General features: G+C 48.6%; 1 protein-coding gene across 1 annotated transcript; it reads left to right on the plus strand.

The window, feature by feature from the left end:
- Positions 1-15,055: 15,055 nt before the first annotated feature.
- On the plus strand, positions 15,056-20,196 carry LOC136481854 (leucine-rich repeat receptor-like serine/threonine-protein kinase BAM1). The gene is made up of 2 exons (XM_066479130.1): positions 15,056-18,001; positions 19,295-20,196. Exons 1-2 carry the CDS (start codon positions 15,295-15,297, stop codon positions 19,774-19,776), a joined length of 3,189 nt encoding a protein of 1,062 aa, XP_066335227.1. The 5' UTR covers positions 15,056-15,294; the 3' UTR covers positions 19,777-20,196.
- Positions 20,197-20,423: the final 227 nt, after the last annotated feature.

The raw sequence follows: 20,423 nt of genomic DNA on the forward strand, positions 1-20,423 counted from the left end.
TGCACGACGGCACCCACTCTTTGTCACAGCTGGCTCTGGTGCCCACCTTCTTTGGGCTCGCCTTCTTTGGGTTCATAGCTCCCCTCTTCAGCGCCATCTCTTAGATCTGGATGGGGACTGGCGGCAGAAGCGCACGTGGATGTGAATTTGGAAATGCGAGGGCTAAGGAAGAAGATGAAAATGGCAAATGGCAAAGGTGGGAGCGCGAGGTTCGGCGGTGCAGTTATAAAGCACTCCCCCCACCTTTTCGCATTCAAGTGTTTTTGGGAAACTACTCCCATGATTGGCGCCTCTCCGAATTCTCCGCAACAGCAAGGTGGGCCGTTACTTGGGTTTCTATGCAACCGTGGCCTGTATCGCCGATTTTTCTCCGCAATTTGTTACGGCTCACCGAATATTCACCGACTTCTCCGCCAACCGTTATGGCTTAGTAATTACTACTATACAGCCATTACTTCGGTATTTTCTCCGCGATTTTGTTTTCTCCAAGATTCCCTCTTGTGGCATGGGGACTGCATCAGCATTACATCTCGTTTCCTCACCGCATTCGGGATTTTTCTTCAGTTGACTGCTATTTCTGACCCTGACACCACATGACCACATCACCTACTGTCAAGCTCGAGGACTAAGTGGGCACACTTCACCTTACGGTGAATGTGCTTCTTAGGGCTACGCTGGGGGACTGGCTGCCTGCTTGGCTGGTCTTCTATTTTTCTTCTACTTTGGACCCTAGCACCATATGACTACGTCATCTACTATCAAGCTCGGGGACTAAGTGGGCATACTTCACCTCGTGGTGAATGTGTTGGCTTTATTCTAGAAGACTCCACGCCTCTTGAAGCTGAAGAAGACTATCTCATTTTCTCGTGGTCGGACACTAAATGGGCACACTTGGTCCACTACGAAGAAATTTTTTATTCTAAACTTGAGCTCCTTACACCCTTATGGCAAGCCATACTTAGGTTATATTGCTCGGCTATGGTTCACGCTATTCGGTGATGGTTCACGCTGCTCGACAACTGCTCACAACTGCTCGGCAACTCATCATGGTGGTCGAACCATGAGTTTGATTGCTTGGCTTTATTCGCACCTGCTTGGACAATCTCAAGATGGCATTGCACAATGGGTACAAGACGCTCGGGGACTAGCTGTGGGGGGTACGACCCCAGATACCCATGGTAGATCACATGGGCTACGCCCCCAGGGGTGGCCCAGCCCACAAGATGAAGCCCTGCGGGGCACGACTCTGCTCGGCGCCTCCCACAAGACACCGGGAAGATATCCTGAAGATACTATGAGATCTGTTAGGATACGTATGATCCCAAGATTCTTGTAATCTGTTATTACTTTCTGGTTATCTTTTAGATCTAACCGACTTATAACCCTGCCCTAGACTATATAAGGTGGGCAGGGACCCCCTCCAAACTCACGCAATATCATACGATAGCCAATACAAACCAATAGACCACAGGAGTAGGGTATTACGTCATACTGACAGCCTAAACCTGTCTAACTCATGTGTCTCTGCTGCCTTCTTGTTCTTGATTACATGCCTCTCTACCAATCAATCTACCTTCATGGGATACCCCTCGAAGGACTACCGATGATATTCTATCGATAGCTTGAGACACCAGCTGACAGTGTAGGTTTGCTCAACACTGCCGGCTTGAGCCAGCAACTGACACTCTTGTAGCAACTATCACTATCGATTGGGGCTACAAACTAGTAGTGTTGTTCAACTAGACACTGTCAGGCGAAGCCAGGAACCGACACTCTTGCTTGTAGATCAATATCAGTTTTTAGGAACCGGCAGTGATGTCAACCCCATCATTGTAGGTATGCCACTGTTGATTCAAAATTCGGTAGTGAAGGGGGGTTTTGAACCAACAGTGATGTGAAGATCTAGGGTTGTGAATATTCAATAAGAACAAAGAACGGCAAGGAATAACATGGAACCTCTACCAACACATGTTCAAATGAACAGGCAACCATGGCCATGGCTATGACAAGTTGTAGGGTCGAGATGGCAGACTAGAGGGGGGTGAATAGTCCTTTTTAAAATTAATTGCGTCGGCTAACCGAAACAAGTGCGGAATTAGAACTATCGGTCTAGCCAAGACTACACCCCTCAATCTGTGTTCTCTAGCACCTTCCAAAGATGCTAATTAAGCAACAAGATGTCGGGCTAGCTAGAGCTCACCTAACCAATTCTAGGAGCAAGGTCACACAAACCTATGCCACTAGTACTTTAAGCAACAAGGGAGCTCCTACACATGCTAGTAAGCAAAAGCACAAAGCCAACTAAGCTCACTAGCAATGCTCAATAACAAGGCAATCAATGCCAAATTAGAGAGCGCAAATACTTAGCTACACAAACTAAGTAATGTGCCTAACAAGGTTACACAAACCAAATTAGCCACGCAAGGGAGCTACTTCTTGCTACACAAGCAAGAAGGTAACTAGTAAGCTGCACAAGCTAACTAATTATAAGAGCAACTACACAAGCACAATGTATGCAAAAGTAATTACAAGCTTGTGTAACAAGGATGCAAACCAACGGGAAGAACAAGGTTGACACGGTGATTTTTCTCCTGAGGTTCACGTGTTTGCCAACACGCTAGTCCCCGTTGTGTCGACCGCTCACTTGGTGGTTCGGCGGCTAATTGGCATCACCCGCCAAGCCCGCACGTCGGGCACCGCAAGAACCTATCCCGAAAGTGAGGGTAGCTCAATGACACGCTCAACTAGAGTTGCTCTTCGCGGCTCCCGTGGGGTGAGCACAATGCTCCTCACAAAGCTCTTCTCCGAAGCACCACACAAGCTTCTTGCAGGCTTCAACGGAGACCACCACCAAGCCATCTAGGAGGTGGCAACCTCCAAGAGTAACAAGCACCACCGGCTTGCAACTCGATCACCTAGTGTCACTCGATGCAACCTCACGATGCAGTCGCACTAGAATCGCTCTCTCACACAATCGAATGATCACTATCAAGTATATGTAAGATGGAGGGCTCCCAAGCACTACTACACAAGCCACCAAGGCTCTAGTGTGCTCAGCTACCGGCCCAAGGCCGACCATAGCTTCTATTTATAACCCCACAAACAAATAGAGACGTTACCCCTTCACTGGGCAAAAGTCAGGACGACCGGACGCTTTGGCCCGATCGACCAGACGCTGGACCTCAGCGTCCGGTCACGCGATACTCACCACGTGTCCCCTCCTTCAAACACTGTTCATCCGATCTCAACGGTCATCTGATGACCGGACGCAGCAGCTTCAACTGACCGGACGCTGAGCCTCCAGCGTCCAGTCGTTTCTAGTAAGGTTCCAGAAATGACATTTCACAACCGGACGCGTCCGGTCGATCGCGATCGGACGCAACACTAGCGTCTGGTCACTCTCCAGCTTCTGCTCTACCTACATCACCATACGTCAGCCCTGACCGGACGTAAACAACCAGCGTCCGGTCACTTCTAGAGCCAACGTCCGGTCGATTGACCAACGTTGCACGTTGCCTGCCACCACTGACCGGACACTGCAACCAAGCGTTCGGTCACTGCATGACCAGAGTCCGGTCCACACTGTGGGACCCTGTCTTTTCTATATAGGGTGCCGGTGGCACCGTTGGACTGTCCGCACTCTACGGACGGACACTCCATCGGTGGAGTTCCTAACCCTTCTCACCTCCGTTCCATCGCCGAGTTAATCCACATCAACTCCAACTTCATCTCCTTTATAAATGTGCCAACACCACCAAGTGTACACCACCATGTGTATGTGTGTTAGCATTTTCACAATCATTTTTCAAAGGATTAGCCACTCAACTTGCCACGCCACTCAATCCTAGCGACAATGCAAAGTTAGATCACTCGAGTGGCACTAGATGACTGATATGCAAACAAGTTTGCCCCTCTTGATAGTATGGCCATCTATCCTACACCTGGTCATAAACTTGTCTATACACCTATGACTGGTGAAATAAAATGCCCTAGGTTATACCTTTGCCTTGCGCATTCCATTCCATCTCCTCCAATGTCGATGCAACACGATCAACAATGATATGATCCACTTCATATCATCACATGATCATATTGGTTCATCGATCTTGACTTCACTTGCTTTTCACCGTTGCCTTCGTCCATCGGCGCCAAGTCTTGCTCAAGCTTCACCGCCACACGGTCCATCGCTCCAAAGCCTCCGACTTGCCCTTCACGCTTGCAACCGGTCCATCAAGCCAAGTCTTGTCTTGATCTTCTCCACCTTGATCACATGACTCAATGTCATGTCTCATGTGCAATGAGCTCCTTCATCATCACATGTGTGAGCTTTGCAACATCTCCAAGCCATTTTCACCTTCATGGCATATGTTGCTCACACATATGTACCTGTGGACTAATCACCTGTGTATCTCACATAAACACAATTAGTCCACCTAGGTTGTCACTCAATTACCAAAACCACACAAGGACCTTTCAATCTCCCCCTTTTTGGTAATTGATGACAACTCTACAAAGATATGGAAATTAAGCTCTTTTGGATTCATGTTGCTTGCCCAAGCAATTTTACCATATGAAAATGATTTTGGACAAGTACCTCAAACCCGAGATGGTAGTATTAGCTCCCCCTACATATGTGCTAGAGTGTTTGATTTGAAGGTCGCACATATGCATAGATTAAAATTGTGGGAGAGTAATTACTACAAAATGATGCTGAGGTGTATAGAATAAACCTTTGAAGCGTGTACCAATCGGAGTTGCACCTTTAAGTTCATCCTTTGCACCATGGTTAGCTAGATATCACTTGGAAATAAAAGCACTAGATACCTTGTGAGATCAACATTAAAAGCAAGGTACTAGCATTACTTGAAAAGCATACCAAGTGTCTAGCTATCATCCTATGCATGCTAGTTATCAAATCATCATTCAAGTTCTACAACTAGCATACACCACACAAGCATGCATATTGAATTTGAAAGCTTATGCAATGCAAGCAAGCACATGAATATGCACATATCAAATGCAATCAATCAAAGTTCATGAGCTTGCTCCCCCTACTTGTGTGCTTCTCTTGTCCAAGAATTTTGATCCATCTCTTTTCTTCAATGTTGCTCCCTCTTTGTCCATGTCCATGTCCAACCTCTACTTCTTTGAGCTTTTATATATTATCTCTCCCTCTTGTACAATCTCAATCTCAAAACTTTCATATCTTTGTACAATCTCTCCCCCTTTGTCATCAATTTCCATAAAAGGTGAGCTTCTCATTGATGCAAAGGTATACGTTTGGGGTAGATGGTTGAGGCTTGAATCTTGCATTTTTTATGGACATCACTTGATTGTTGGAATGACACCACTTGTAGATACCACTTGTAACTCATACCACTTGTATCTTGTGTAAGGCTTCTTGAGATACCACACATAGGATCTTTGATCTTGATACCAATTTGTGTGACACCTCCCCCTATATGATAGCATGGGTCATCCATTTGATACACTTGAGCTCTTGTAGGTGAGGGATGCATTCTTCATTTGATGATCACTTAAAGTTGAGGATCACTTGTGGAACCATGTTCTTGCATGATTGATATTATGTGTAGATGTGATATCACTTGAAAGAATCTTCTATATGGAACCACTTGTTGGATTTTTCAATAAAAACCATTTCTTGAACATTTGCTATCTTCATGAGTACCACTTATAGGATATCACTTGTGAGTTGATCTAGACATCACTTGTAGATTCTTGATAAAATATTTGAGTCTAGATACCACTTATAACAAACAAACTAGATATCCATTTGCATTATTGTCTTGTGCTTGTACTCTTATCACTATCATGAGCTTCTATGGTTGACTTGAACTAAATTGATTTGCTTAAGCTTTCAAGTCCGGTTTGAACCAATGACAAGCTTCTTCACACCTCTTGCAAGGGTTATCTTGCCAATGTTGTACTTGTCACTTGTTAGAAATCCAAATTGAGTCAAGTACTTGAGTTCACTAGCTCATGAACAAATTCATGTACTAACCACTAGATCAAGTAATCATTCAAACAATAGTGGTAGGCTATGAATTTAAGCATTTAATTTGTTATGCATGATCCTATGAAGCATGTACTATATGCACTAACCGCATACTAGTAAGGTATGAAATGATCATGCACATTACAATGATACCTTTGCTATATTGGAGTAGAGGATAGTCACATAGATTCCAATTCATTACTCCAATAGCAATGTGAAGTCCAATTATAAGCTTGGTGAAGACCAATAGATACCATGTTGAATTTCATTCTTCACCCATATAAAATGAATACCACTTATGATCAAGTGCACTTTCTTGTTGTGGTTGGCTTATTTTATCTTTTGATCTTTGCTTGCATAAGAGTATCAATTTGAGAATACCACTTGAAATATCATGACTAGCTCTCTTTTGGGTGTTGCTTGCTTTTCTTGATCAACCCTTTTGATTGCTTCAACTAAGCATCTCAAATGCTCATCGGATCACTACTTCCATGTTAGCCTTCCAAGTACCATACTTGGTTCACCTATACATAGGCGGCAAGCCCCTACACTAGGGAGAAGTGACCTCTCTCCAAGAATCATTCTTGATACTCACTTAAAATGACATGATTTGATTGATCCAAGTGATGGACTTAACTTGATGAGTGACCTTGATTCCTTCTTTAAGTCCTTTTCTTTCTACTTGTTTAAGTCATTTTCTTTCTATCAAATGATCTTCAATCATATCTAGAACTTAAACTATATCTTCAACTTGAGTTTGATCTTGATCTTCATCTTGAGTATCAAATGTGTGCAAAGTGCACTCCACAATCAAATGGCCTTGTACTCTTTTCTTATCATGCTTCTAGATCATCTCAAAACCAAACTTAGGTGCTTCAATTACTTATAAACATGTTTCCAACTTGAGGACCTTTCAATCAAAGTGACTCTAGATCAATCCAACATTTGTCACTTTTCTGACAGATTTTGTACCCTTCAAAGGAATAAGCATATTTCCTAAAGTACAAATCCAAATACCACGAAATTTGGTGGAGGTGTGCATTACTAAGTTATCTAGTAGCTGTAAAAATTTGAAATTCATTTGACTTCTAGATTGCTACCAGATTTCAATTCTTCCACCACTGCTACATGCTAAAAACTGCTGCACTATAACCGACAAGATCCACTCCAAAACCAAAGCATTTCTTATCCAATTCTCATGAAAATTATACAGCATCTTATACCGTAAGTCTAGAGCATGTACACAAATTTTTATGCCAATCCAATAAGTTTTGATTTCTCAAACATGGCTAAGATCACAGCTCACTCAGATTTTCAATATAGGACAGATTTCAATCACTTGAGCTATACTTCATCAAATACGAATCAAACTTGAAATTAACTCATTTGAATACTTTCACAAGACATAAATCCATTAAATCCACTTACTAAATATCATCTTATGAACTTATCCAACACAAATCAATTCAAACTTAACTACTAATCAATTATCCATTCAATCATCTCATGGCAAGCAACATTGCATATTTATCCAATTCAATCAACTCATATGCACCCAAATGAAATGATCAACAAAAGATATACCTTGGTTAGCTCATGATCATCCAACTTGTAAGCTTCAACTCAATTATTTATAAACCATCAAATATATCCAATAAATTACCAACAACTTGAATTATAGCACTTGTATGTTGATAGCGCTTGGACTTTACTCAATTTTCTCTTGGCATTGGGTTTGGATGTGCACTAAGCTTCATAACTTGATTCAACATATGATGAACAATGTGAGATCAATTGAATCAAGTCTCCAATGCCGATGGTACCTACAAACAATCATCCACTTTTTTATGGTACCCAAATAATTTTGGGTCCTCTCAAGTTAGGTGCAACATACTTAGGCATAGCCTTAGTATGAATAGAGGGATGTTTTGCAATAGCAACCATAGAGGTACCATTACCATCCTTTCTAAGCACATTATTATCAACAATTGAAATAGGCTTAGAAATATCACCTAGGAGACATGAATGTGCCATGTGTCCCCTTTCCCGGCATGAGTAGCACTTTCTCTTTGCTTGAGCCTTCTCTTATTTGCTCATGTGGTGCTTCTCATTGCCTTACCTCTCATGGATTGCTTGAGCCTTCTTCTCAAGCTTGGTAGGACACTTAGAGGCAAAGTGTCCCACACTTCCACACTTGAAGCACTTGATGTGAGCATGATCTTACTTCTCATCTTCATTCTTGCTCATCATCTTGGCATCTTGAGTTTACATTGGATGCCTTGCCTTTCCACCCCTTCTTGTTTTCTTCTTCTTTATCATCAAATCACCACCATCTTTATGGTTGATCTTGATTTGAACTTAGGGTGTCTTCTCTTGCTCAACTTGTGGCTTTGGTTGAGGCTTCACTTGTTGCTTCACCAATTGCTTGGTTGGGCATATTGAGGTAAGATGACCCTAAGTGCGGCACTTGAAGCACTTGACATGCTTTAGCCTCTCTTCTTCTTTTATATTCTTGAGCTTCTCAATGTTAGGGTAACCATTTGCAAGGTGTCCCGCTTCATGACACCGGTAGCACATGGTATGAGAGAGCTTTCTTTGTTGTAGCTTCTTCATCTTTCTCTCTCTCTTTCTTTCACCCTTTGTCATCTTCTTCTTGAAGCCGAGACCACACTTGTCACCATAGTTTCTTTGAGTCTTCAACATGTGCTCAAAGGTGACTTTTGAGTTGTAGCACCTCTCTAACTTGTTGCTCAATTTCTTTACTTGTTCATTGAGATCATTGTTCCCTTCAAAAGGTTAGTCTTACAAGACATAGAAGTAGAACAAGCATCTATATGTGAAGAGCATGGCATATCTAATAAATCATCACAAGAGGTGGATACATGCTTCTTGCCTACATCACAAGGGTTAGCAACAATTTGTGATTTATCATTTGATCCATGTGATGAGCTCTCATTATTTTTAAGTTTCTTTGTAAACATTTTAATGAGAGAAGCATGTTGTTCTAATAATTCATCATGAGATGCAAGTAGTGTCTCATGATTCAATTTTAGCTCATCCTGTGAAGATTTATAAGCATCAAGTAATTTCTTATATTCTTCACAAGAGTTCTTTAGAAATGAGTTTTCATTTTCTAATTTCAATGTTTTAGCTTTCTCATTTTCTAAAAACATGGACATGCTAGCAAGTCTACTAACAAGCTCATCATATGAATCAACATGATCAACCACATTATCATTTGTTACCTTGGTGTCACCTTGTGACTTGAAGCAATGTGGTGATGTAGTTAGAGAGCTTGTAGTAGCATCTTCATCAAGGCTTGAGCATGAACCATCATCACCATCAAGTGTGCATGGGGTAGCATCATCACTTGTAACACTTGTGGCATCATCATCAACCTTGTCAAGTGAACTTATGGTAGATCATCATCATCATCACTTGACCATGAGGTGGAGCAATCTTCCACAATTACCAAATTGTGGTTATGCTCAACACACTCATGTGCCTCTATCTTGGACTCATCATCATCATCATCGGAGACCGTCCCATATTTCTCATTGAGATAACTCCAAATCTCATGGGCGGTCTTCATGTCAATGATCTCTCCAAATATACAATCATGCAAAGATCTATACATGATGTTAGTAGCTTGGATGTCGAGATCTAGGCATTTCTCTTGTGCTTGAGTTAGATTATCTTTATCCAACACATGAGAAAAGCCTACATCTACCATCCACCACATTTGAGGGCTAATAAACTTAAAATTGCATATCATCCAATTTTTCCAACGTATAAAGTGTGTGCCATAAAAAATGTAGGGACAATCAACATCTAGCCCATAAGCCGCCATCCTCTCGGGTCGGTGAAGACCACAAATGAGAGACCTAGCTCTGATATCACTTGTAGGGTCGAGATGGCGGACTAGAGGGGGGTGAATAGTCCTTTTTAAAATTAATTGTGTCGGCTAACCGAAACAAGTGCGGAATTAGAACTATCGGTCTAGCCAAGACTACACCCCTCTATCTATGTTCTCTAGCACCTTCCAAAGATGCTAATTAAGTAACAAGATGCCGGGCTAGCTAGAGCTCACCTAACCAATTCTAGGAGCAAGGTCACACAAACCTATGCTACTAGTACTTTAAGCAACAAGAGAGCTCCTACACATGCTAGTAAGCAAAAGCACAAAGCCAACTAAGCTCACTAGCAATGCTCAGTAACAAGGAAACAAATGCCAAATTAGAGAGCGCAAATACTTAGCTACACAAACTAAGTAATGTGACTAACAAGGTTACACAACCAAATTAGCCACGCAAGGGAGCTACTTCTTGCTACACAAGCAAGAAGGTAACTAGTAAGCTACACAAGCTAACTAATTATAAGAGCAACTACACAAGCACAATGTATGCAAAAGTAGTTACAAGCTTGTGTAACGAGGATGCAAACCAACGGGAAGAACAAGGTTGACACGGTGATTTTTCTCCTGAGGTTCACGTGTTTGTCAACACGCTAGTCCCCGTTGTGTCGACCGCTCACTTGGTAGTTCGGCAGCTAATTGGCATCACCCGCCAAGCCCGCACGTCGGGCACCGTAAGAACCTACCCTGAAAGTGAGGGTAGCTCAATGACACGCTCAACTAGAGTTGCTCTTCGTGACTCCCGCGGGGCGAGCACAATGCCCCTCACAAAGCTCTTCTCTGGAGCACCGCACAAGCTTCTTGCGGGCTTCAACGGAGACCACCACCAAGCCATCTAGGAGGTGGCAACCTCCAAGAGTAACAAGCACCACCGGCTTGCAACTCGATCACCTAGTGCCACTCGATGCAACCTCATGATGCAATCACACTAGAATCGCTCTCTCACACAATCGAATGATCACTATCAAGTATATGTGAGATGGAGGGCTCCCAAGCACTACTACACAAGCCACCAAGGCTCTAGTGTGCTCAGCTACCGGCCCAAGGCCGACCATAGCTTCTATTTATAACCCCACGAACAAATAGAGCAGTTACTCCTTCACTGGGCAAAAGTTGGGACGACCAGACGCTTCGGTCGGATCGACTGGATGCTGGACCTCAGCGTCCGGTCACGCAATACTCGCCATGTGTCCCCTCCTTCAAATGTTGTTCATCCGATCTCAACGGTCATCTGACGACCGGACGCAGCAGCTTCAACTGACCGGACGCTGAGCCTCCAGCGTCCGGTCGTTTCCAGTAAGGTTCCAGAAACAACATTTCACGACCGGACGCGTCCGGTCGATCGCGATCGGACGCAGCACCAGCGTCCGATCACTCTCCAGCTTCTGCTCTGCCTACGTCACCATACGTCAGCCCTGACCGGATGCACACAGCCAGTGTCCGGTCACTTCTAGAGCCAGCGTCCGATCGATTGACCGACGCTGCACGTTGCCTACCACCACTGACCGGACACTGTAACCCAGCGTTCGGTCACTACGTGACCAGAGTCCGGTCCACACTGTGGGAGCCTGTCTTTTCTATATAGGGTGCCGGTGGCACCGTTGGACTGTCCGCACTCTACGGGCGGACACTCCGCCGGTGGAGTTCCTAACCCTTCTCACCTCCATTCCATCGCCGAGTTAATCCACATCAACTCCAACTTCATCTCCTTTGTAAATGTGCCAACACCACCAAGTGTACACCACCATGTGTATGTGTGTTAGCATTTTTACAATCATTTTTCAAAGGATTAGCCACTCAACTTGCCACGCCACTCAATCCTAGCGACGATGCAAAGTTAGATCACTCGAGTGGCACTAGATGACTGATATGCAAACAAGTTTGCCCCTCTTGATAGTACGGCCATCTATCCTAAACCCGGTCATAAACTTCTCTACACACCTATGACCGGTGAAAGGAAATGCCCTAGGTTATACCTTTGCCTTGCGCATTCCATTCCATCTCCTCCAATGTCGATGCAACACATGCACCAACACGATCAACAATGATATGATCCACTTCATATCATCACGTGATCATATTAGTTCATCGATCTTGACTTCACTTGCTTTTCACCGTTGCCTTCGTCCATCGGTGCCAAGTCTTGCTCAAGCTTCACCGCCACGCGGTCCATCGCTCCAAAGCCTCCGACTTGCCCTTCACGCTTGCAACCAGTCCATCAAGCCAAGTCTTGTCCTGATCTTCTCCACCTTGATCACATGACTCAATGTCATGTCTCATGTGCAATGAGCTCCTTCATCATCACATGTATGAGCTTTGCAACATCTCCAAGCCATTTTCACCTTTATGGCATATGTTGCTCACACATATGTACATGTGGACTAATCACCTGTGTATCTCACATAAACATAATTAGTCCACCTAGGTTGTTACTCAACTACCAAAACCACACAAGGACCTTTCACAAGTGCCGCGAACATCAGGACACTGGTGCAGTTCTTTCGGAGTGCCATGGTGACCAAGCAGTGATACAGAGGATGGAGAAGCTCTTACTGTATTCTTCTATTTGGATCTAGATGTGTGTTATGCGTTTGCTCCTCCTAGGGCCTAGGGTAAAATTATATATAGCATTACAACCAATACATGCCAGGCACAAAAAAAAAACAAATAAATATCTGGCTTATTTCATTCCTTAACCATCCATACAGAATAAATTGATACCATATTCCATATTATTAACACATATGGATGTCATTTAAGAACGAAATGAGTATAATATATGTAATGACTATTATCATTGATGGTGATTAGAGGTTTACTGTACATGAATGTTTAGGATTACCTTATTAGCACGTCCTGTGAGAAAATAATGTGGAGGCTCCTTTAGAGAAATGCAATTAGTAATATTCCCTTTGTCTTGAAATATAAGGTTTTTTTAGTTGTTGTAAGTTAAATTATCTTAAATTTTACCAGGTTTATATTTACAAAATTAAATTAGCAGCATTGAATACATTATGAAATTTAATTTTTACTGTTTACTTTATATTTCAAGACTATTTCAGGACGGGGAAGTATTAAGATGGTGATTAGAATCTATCAAATTGATAGCTACTAGATCTTCATAATTTTTTATGAGAATGATTTATGTTTTTCAAGCGCACCTCGTGAGGATCAATACCCGTGGTTGAAAACTTGAAATGTTGACAGTTTGGTAACACATTCAAATGAACTCAACTTACTGTTTTATACAGCGAAAGCTTGCCGGCCGTTCGCTTTTTGTGCTACACATTTGCGGCGCAGCAAGGTCACCTCCAAATCGGCATCGATCAAGATCCTGCTCACCTGCCGGCTGCCGGTGCTGCAGGAGCACTGCACGTACTGGAGCAGAGATAGCCTGCTGGTTTGTGTTGCTTATGCTTAACTTCAAATCAGTCATTCGGCTCAAAGACGATCTCCCTATAAACTCGCTCCGATCAGCGCATCAATCATGCACCGTCCGGCCATGCATCCTTGTGACCGGAGGGACCGAGGAAGGGACGCGGAGCAAGCCAGCCCTCCTGAAATGCGGTCCGTGCCGGTGGCGTCCGCGTCATCGCTTTGCCGAACTGGAGCCGCCGGAGGGAGTAGGGACGGCGGGGCCGTTGCTGCATGCAAAGCGGTCAAGCGCGGCCTTTTGTTTTGCAGCCGGCGCGCCCCGGCACCAGTAGCACCAGCGACCGCTTTATTTCTCTCGTCTCACCTCACCTCCCCTCCCCTCCCCTCCCCTTTGCTTTCTTTTGCTGGCCCCTGTCCCCAGTGTCCCGTGCCCCAGCCAGCCGGAGGCCCGGAGCCGGCCACCTTTGAACTCCGCTTTAGCCGGGCGGCCGGCCGCGCTCGCATCGACGGTGGCCTTGGCCTGCAATTGCGCCTGCCTCCCACCACCTCGCCGTGGATGGGCCTGTCCCTTCCTTGCTCGCCTCCCTATCCTGCCCACTCACCTTTAGCATATATCTTTCTTTCTCTGTGAGCTCAAGAATGCGGTACTCGCTCCGTTCTAAATTATAATTCGTTTGACTTTTTTTACTCTAAATTTAACCACCCATCTTATTCAAAAAATTTATGCAAATATGGTCCAATTTAAGTCATTTCAGAAGAATGTTTGTTAATAAAGCAAGCCACAACAAAAGAAATGATATTTTACATAAATTTTTGAATAAAACGAGTGGTAAAACTTATGGTTAAAAAAGTCAAACAAACTATAATTTGGAACGGATTTAGTATCATTTTTCAGTTTTGGGTTTCAGAGTTATTCGTTGCTTCACCTAACGAGTAACCAATCTAGAGGATATTTGCAAGCTGTGGTTCAAGATGTCTGTTTTTTTTAAAATATATATATATATACAGTACAAGACAATGTAGACGCTCACAATGCATGCTCACTCTCTCGTAAACCCTGTTTTCAGACTAACTCATATCGTTTTGCCGTAAATGTGTTTCATCGTGACTGCGGCGGCCGTAGCTCCTAGCAAAGCGACAATCCAGGAGAGCAGATCTCCCCGATCCATTTGTTTTGTTGTGCTCTACACAATCATTACCGAAACTCATAGGGCCGGCTCGGCGGCTCCTGTACGTTGATGCAGACCGGAGTGCATTCCTCTTTTGCTGTCGGGCGCGACAACGCCATCATCATAACTCAAACAAACCTTTTCCCTCCAAATACGCTCTTAACCGAACCAATAGCACAAACAAAAGATTTGGACCCAGCAAAATACAAATACCAAAGGGACCATGCATGCATGTCCTTGGAGAATTTCAAAGCTAGAAGAAACTCCCTAGCACAGTGCAAGCCACTTGCGCCACACCCATCCCATCTCTTTTGCCATGGCTGCTTCCTCGCCTACAAAAAGCCTTCAACAGTTGCCTTCCCTCTCCTCCCAAAGTGCCAAAGAACAGCAAAAGGAAGGAGATGAGAGCGAGCGAGAGAATCGCCCTAGCACCACTGAAAACCAGAGAGCAGAGCAGAGCAATGCACTAGCTAGCACAGAGTGCTACTGCGCTGCTCTAGAGTGAGTCTAGACACCCTTCACCCACAGGCCATATATATCTCAAAAGACAAACGAACATATTCCCCTCGATCGCCCCTGACACTATCTATCATCTTCCACCTCCCAGCTTCACTCTCAAGCCTCCACTCCATCTTCTTGTGAAGCTTCTCAAGATTCTCGCATGCCTTTACCCCTCCTCCTCCTCCACTCTCTGCCCAGCTTACTAAATAACCTCCAATGCCGGTGCCAATGGCCGCAGCTCAGTTCCTCTAGCTAGTCTCCTGAACAGCAATTCACAAGCTCAGAGACGAACCCAAGAAACAATCGACGCACCACGATCGATGAGGCCCTCGCCACCTCTGCTCCTTCTCGCGCTCCTGCATTTCGCGCTCCTGTCCACCAACGCCGCCGCCGATGGCAATGGGACCGGGACCGGCGACCTGCGCGGCGACGCGATGGCGCTGCTCGCGCTCAAGACTGCGCTGGGCTGCCGCCCGGGCGCGCTGCGGTCGTGGTCGGCGGCCAATGCCGGGTCCGTCTGCTCCTGGACGGGCGTCCGGTGCGGCGCGGCCGGGCGCGTGGTCGCCGTCGACATCGCCAACATGAACGTGTCGTCCAGCGGCGCGGCGCCCGTCTCGGTCCTGCTGACGGGGCTCGGCGCGCTCGAGTCCCTCTCGCTGGCAGGGAACGGCATCGTGGGCGCCGTGGCCATCGCGTCGCCGCTCCCGGCGCTGCGCCACGTCAACGTGTCCGGGAACCAGCTGAGCGGCGCGCTCGACCTCAACGGCGGCTGGGACTTCGCCTCGCTTCCCGCGCTCGAGGTGCTGGACGCCTACGACAACAACTTCTCGTCCCCGCTGCCGCTCGGCGTCGCGGTACTCCCGAGGCTCCGGTACCTGGACCTCGGCGGCAACTACTTCAAGGGGGAGATCCCGTCGGCGTACGGCGCGATGCCCGCGGTGGAGTACCTGTCCCTCAACGGCAACAACCTGCAGGGCCGCATCCCGACGGAGCTCGGCAACCTCACCACACTCCGGGAGCTCTACCTGGGGTACTACAACGTGTTCGACGGTGGCATCCCGCCGGCGCTGGGGCGGCTGCGCAGCCTCACCGTGCTGGACGTCTCCAACTGCGGCCTCACGGGGCGGGTGCCCGCGGAGCTCGGCGCGCTCGCGTCCCTCGACACGCTGTTCCTCCACACCAACCAGCTCTCCGGGCCCATCCCGCCGGAGCTCGGCAACCTCACGTCGCTCACCGCGCTGGACCTCTCCAACAACGCGCTCACCGGCGAGGTCCCTCGCTCGCTCGCGTCGCTCACCTCGCTCAGGCTGCTCAACCTATTCCTGAACCGGCTCCACGGCCCCGTGCCCGACTTCATCGCCGCGCTGCCGCGCCTGGAGACGGTGCAGCTGTTCATGAACAACCTCACGAGCCGCGTCCCCGCGGGGCTCGGCGCCAGCGCGCCGCTCCGGCTCGTCGACCTGTCCTCGAACCGCCTCACCGGCGTCATCCCGGAGACGCTGTGCGCGTCAGGGCAGCTCCACACGGCCATCCTCATGAACAATTTCCTCTTCGGGCCCATCCCGGGCTCGCTCGGCTCGTGCACGAGCCTCACCCGCGTCCGGCTCGGCCAGAACTACCTCAACGGCAGCATCCCCGCCGGGCTGCTGTACCTGCCACGGCTCAGCCTGCTGGAGCTCCACAACAACCTGCTCTCCGGCGCCGTGCCGTCGAACCCGAGCGCGTCCGCCGCCAGTTCGTCTTCGCAGCTGGCGCAGCTCAACCTGTCCAACAACCTGCTGTCGGGCCCGCTGCCGAGCACGCTGGCCAACCTCACCGCACTGCAGACGCTGCTGGCGAGCAACAACCGGATCGGCGGCGCCGTGCCGGCGGAGCTCGGGGAGCTCCGGCGGCTCGTGAAGCTCGACCTCAGCGGCAATGAGCTGTCGGGCCCGATCCCAGGGGCGGCCGTCGGGCAGTGCAGCGAGCTCACGTACCTCGACCTCAGCAGGAACAACCTGTCCGGCGCGATCCCCGAGGCGATCGCGGGCATCCGGGTGCTGAACTACCTCAACCTGTCGCGGAACGCGCTGGAGGACGCGATCCCGGCGGCGATCGGCGCCATGAGCAGCCTCACGGCGGCGGACTTCTCGTACAACGACCTGTCCGGGCAGCTCCCGGACACGGGGCAGCTCGGGTACCTGAACGCGACGGCGTTCGCGGGCAACCCGAGGCTGTGCGGCCCGGTGGTGAGCCGGCCGTGCAACTACACGGAAGGCGCCGGAGGCGGCGTCGCGGGGGGCGTGACGACGACGACGACGCGGCGCGGCGGGGAGCTGAAGCTGGTGCTGGCGCTGGGCCTGCTGGCCTGCTCCGTGGTGTTCGCCGCGGCGGCCGTGCTCCGCGCGCGGTCGTTCCGCGTGGACGGCGGCGGCGGCGGGGAAGGCAGGTGGCGGTTCACGGCGTTCCACAAGGTGGACTTCGGCGTGGCGGAGGTGATCGAGTGCATGAAGGACGGCAACGTGGTGGGCCGCGGCGGCGCCGGCGTCGTGTACGCCGGGCGCACCCGGTCGGGCGGCGCGATCGCGGTGAAGCGCCTGCAGCAGTCCCAGCAGGGGCAGGGCGACGACCGCGGGTTCAAAGCTGAGGTCCGGACGCTGGGCAGCATCCGGCACCGGAACATCGTGCGCCTGCTGGCCTTCTGCACGAACCGCGACGCGAACGTGCTGGTGTACGAGTACATGGGCGGCGGCAGCCTCGGGGAGGTGCTCCACGGCAACGGCAAGAAGCGCGGCGCGTCCCTGGCGTGGGAGCGGCGGTACCGGATCGCGCTGGAGGCGGCGCGCGGGCTGTGCTACCTCCACCACGACTGCTCCCCCATGATCGTGCACCGCGACGTCAAGTCCAACAACATCCTCCTCGGCGACAACCTGGAGGCCCGCGTCGCGGACTTCGGCCTCGCCAAGTTCCTCTTCCGCCGCGGCTCCGGCGGCGCCACCGACGAGTGCATGTCCGCCGTCGCTGGATCCTACGGCTACATCGCCCCTGGTACGTACCATCTCCGTCCGTTTCTGCTCATAAATCAGACGGTTAGGATTTGATTGATCGGTGAGTAGTATCTCCTCAAGCGCTGTCTTGCCGGCACGCCTCTACTGTACATACACGGTACTAGGACACGTGAGCAGAGTACAGCCCATACCAACGTAGACCAACAAGTTGAATAGCCTCCGTAATATATATATATATATATATATATATATATATATATATATATATATATATATATATATATATATATATATATATATATATATATATATATATACATGATGATTGAAGCCATTATGAAATGGCGATATCTGGGGGTATGGCTCCCTGACACGCGGCGGCACACAAATTCGTAGGAGTACATTGCGCGGCAGCAGCCACGTCAGCACTGAGCCGTGGGCCCGACATCGAAAGCGGCCAAAAAGAGGTCCTCTGGGCAGACTCGGCGACCCACCAAAAAGAGGTCCTCTGGGCAGACTCGGATCGCCCAATAATTCCCGGCGCGGGCCCCGGCCCCGGCCCCAGCGCCGATGGTGACTGGACGATGCGGACGTGGGCCCGGTGGGCCTCCTCCGTGGCGTCGTCCGCCTTCGCCGTTCCCAGCACAGTCACGCATGCACCCAGGTCAGGGCAGTGGAGCAGCATCGGGCTTGCCACCAAACTCCAAAGGCCATCAATGGCTGAAACGCATGCATGTCGTCGTGCACTGCATGGTCATGGTGGTGCGGTCCAGAAGTCAGATGTCTTGGTGGTACACATACGCTGTCACTCTCAGTACAACAGCTGAGACGACGAATCCAGTTGTTGGGGCGAAGAAGAACAGCACTCGCGTTTTTCCGGCTGGCCTTGGTCCCTTCCTTCCCGCTGCTGTATCTTTGACCGGCACGCAGTAACCCAAGCGCAACCAAAAGGCGTCGTCGTCCGCATGGGGCTTCGCCAAAGCGGCGTGCTCCTGCCTCCTCCATGCAATGCAACGTCGCCAAAGGGAGACGACGGGCCATGCTTTTTTCAACGGCAGAGGGGGGCATACATACATACGCCACTGTTAATGCGTGCAGTCACCAACTTTTCTTTTCTTTTTGGTAACAGTGGCATTCGCTTCAATACATACAGCTAGTAGTTTATTTTTGGGTTCATGCGTGCCCAAAGATACGATTTGGCTGGGATCGCCTTGGCCAGCATGGGCACGCGTAATAGACAAACATTAGCTAGGGCAGCAGCTTAAATAACCTGCTTATATTATATATACTACCAATACTAATCGTGCAACCTCTTTTTACGTGCAATTTTCAGAGTACGCGTACACGCTGCGGGTGGACGAGAAGAGCGACGTGTACAGCTACGGGGTGGTGCTGCTGGAGCTCATCACGGGGCGCCGCCCCGTGGGGCCCGACTTCGGGGAAGGCGTGGACATCGTGCAGTGGGCCAAGCGCGCCACGGCAGGACGACGGGAGGCCGTGCCGGGGATCGCGGACCGCAGGCTTGTTGGCGCGCCCGCCGACGAGGTGGCGCACCTCTTCTTCGTCGCCATGCTCTGCGTGCAGGACAACAGCGTGGAGCGCCCCACCATGCGGGAGGTGGTGCAGATGCTCGCCGACGAGTTCCCGCGCCACGCGGCGTCGTCGTCCGCGCAGACGTCGCCGTCCACCTCAACCTCCTCGGCGGCGGTGGCGGCTCCGACACCGGGCGGGGAGGAGAGCAGCAGTCCCGACGGCGGCGGGAAGGAGCCGCCGCCGGCCAACTGCTACAAGCTGTTCCCGGACCTGCTGGCCTGATACACCTGTTTCTCGCCATTGTTACAGAAACACACGACTCATCATCATCATGCAGGACTAAAGTTACAGCTAGCATGCACTGTAGTGCAGATTGGAGCTAGACGTACGTTCTACACGTTGGTCGGCCGACATTGGAGATGGTGTGACAAGAGCTGGGGATCAATAACATGTAACTTTATTAGTTTTTTTTTTTTTGTATCTTTCTTTTCTCTCTCCCTCTCTCTCTTTCCCCCACAAATTCTTTTGGTTCATTATCTAGCAATTCAAAGGTGTATAGGGTCCGATCATATGCTATCGCCTAGCTACTGGGGGTTTGTGATGTCCAATGCATGCAACAATAGCATCCCTTCTATCATCATAGCTTTCGCGCTTTGTAATCTCCTGGTAATCTTTAGCCACCATCCATTGCCCACTACAACTCTAGTACAAGCTCCTCACCTTTACACTAATCCTTGTTTATGTCTAATGAGTACTCCCGGTACTTGTTCATGGCTTTTTGTATTATTTGAGCCATTTTTTGTCAGCAACAGGTGTGGTGATCATCTGTTGGAAGATTCTTGACTGGAGCTTTGGTTTCAGGGAAAGCAAAGCATGAAAGAGAAGTGCGAAAAAAGAGCGGTACTTGACAGTCTTTGAAAACATCTCAC

Source organism: Miscanthus floridulus, chromosome 9 (genome assembly GCF_019320115.1).
Source record: "Miscanthus floridulus cultivar M001 chromosome 9, ASM1932011v1, whole genome shotgun sequence".
Taxonomy (NCBI): Eukaryota; Viridiplantae; Streptophyta; class Magnoliopsida; order Poales; family Poaceae; genus Miscanthus; species Miscanthus floridulus.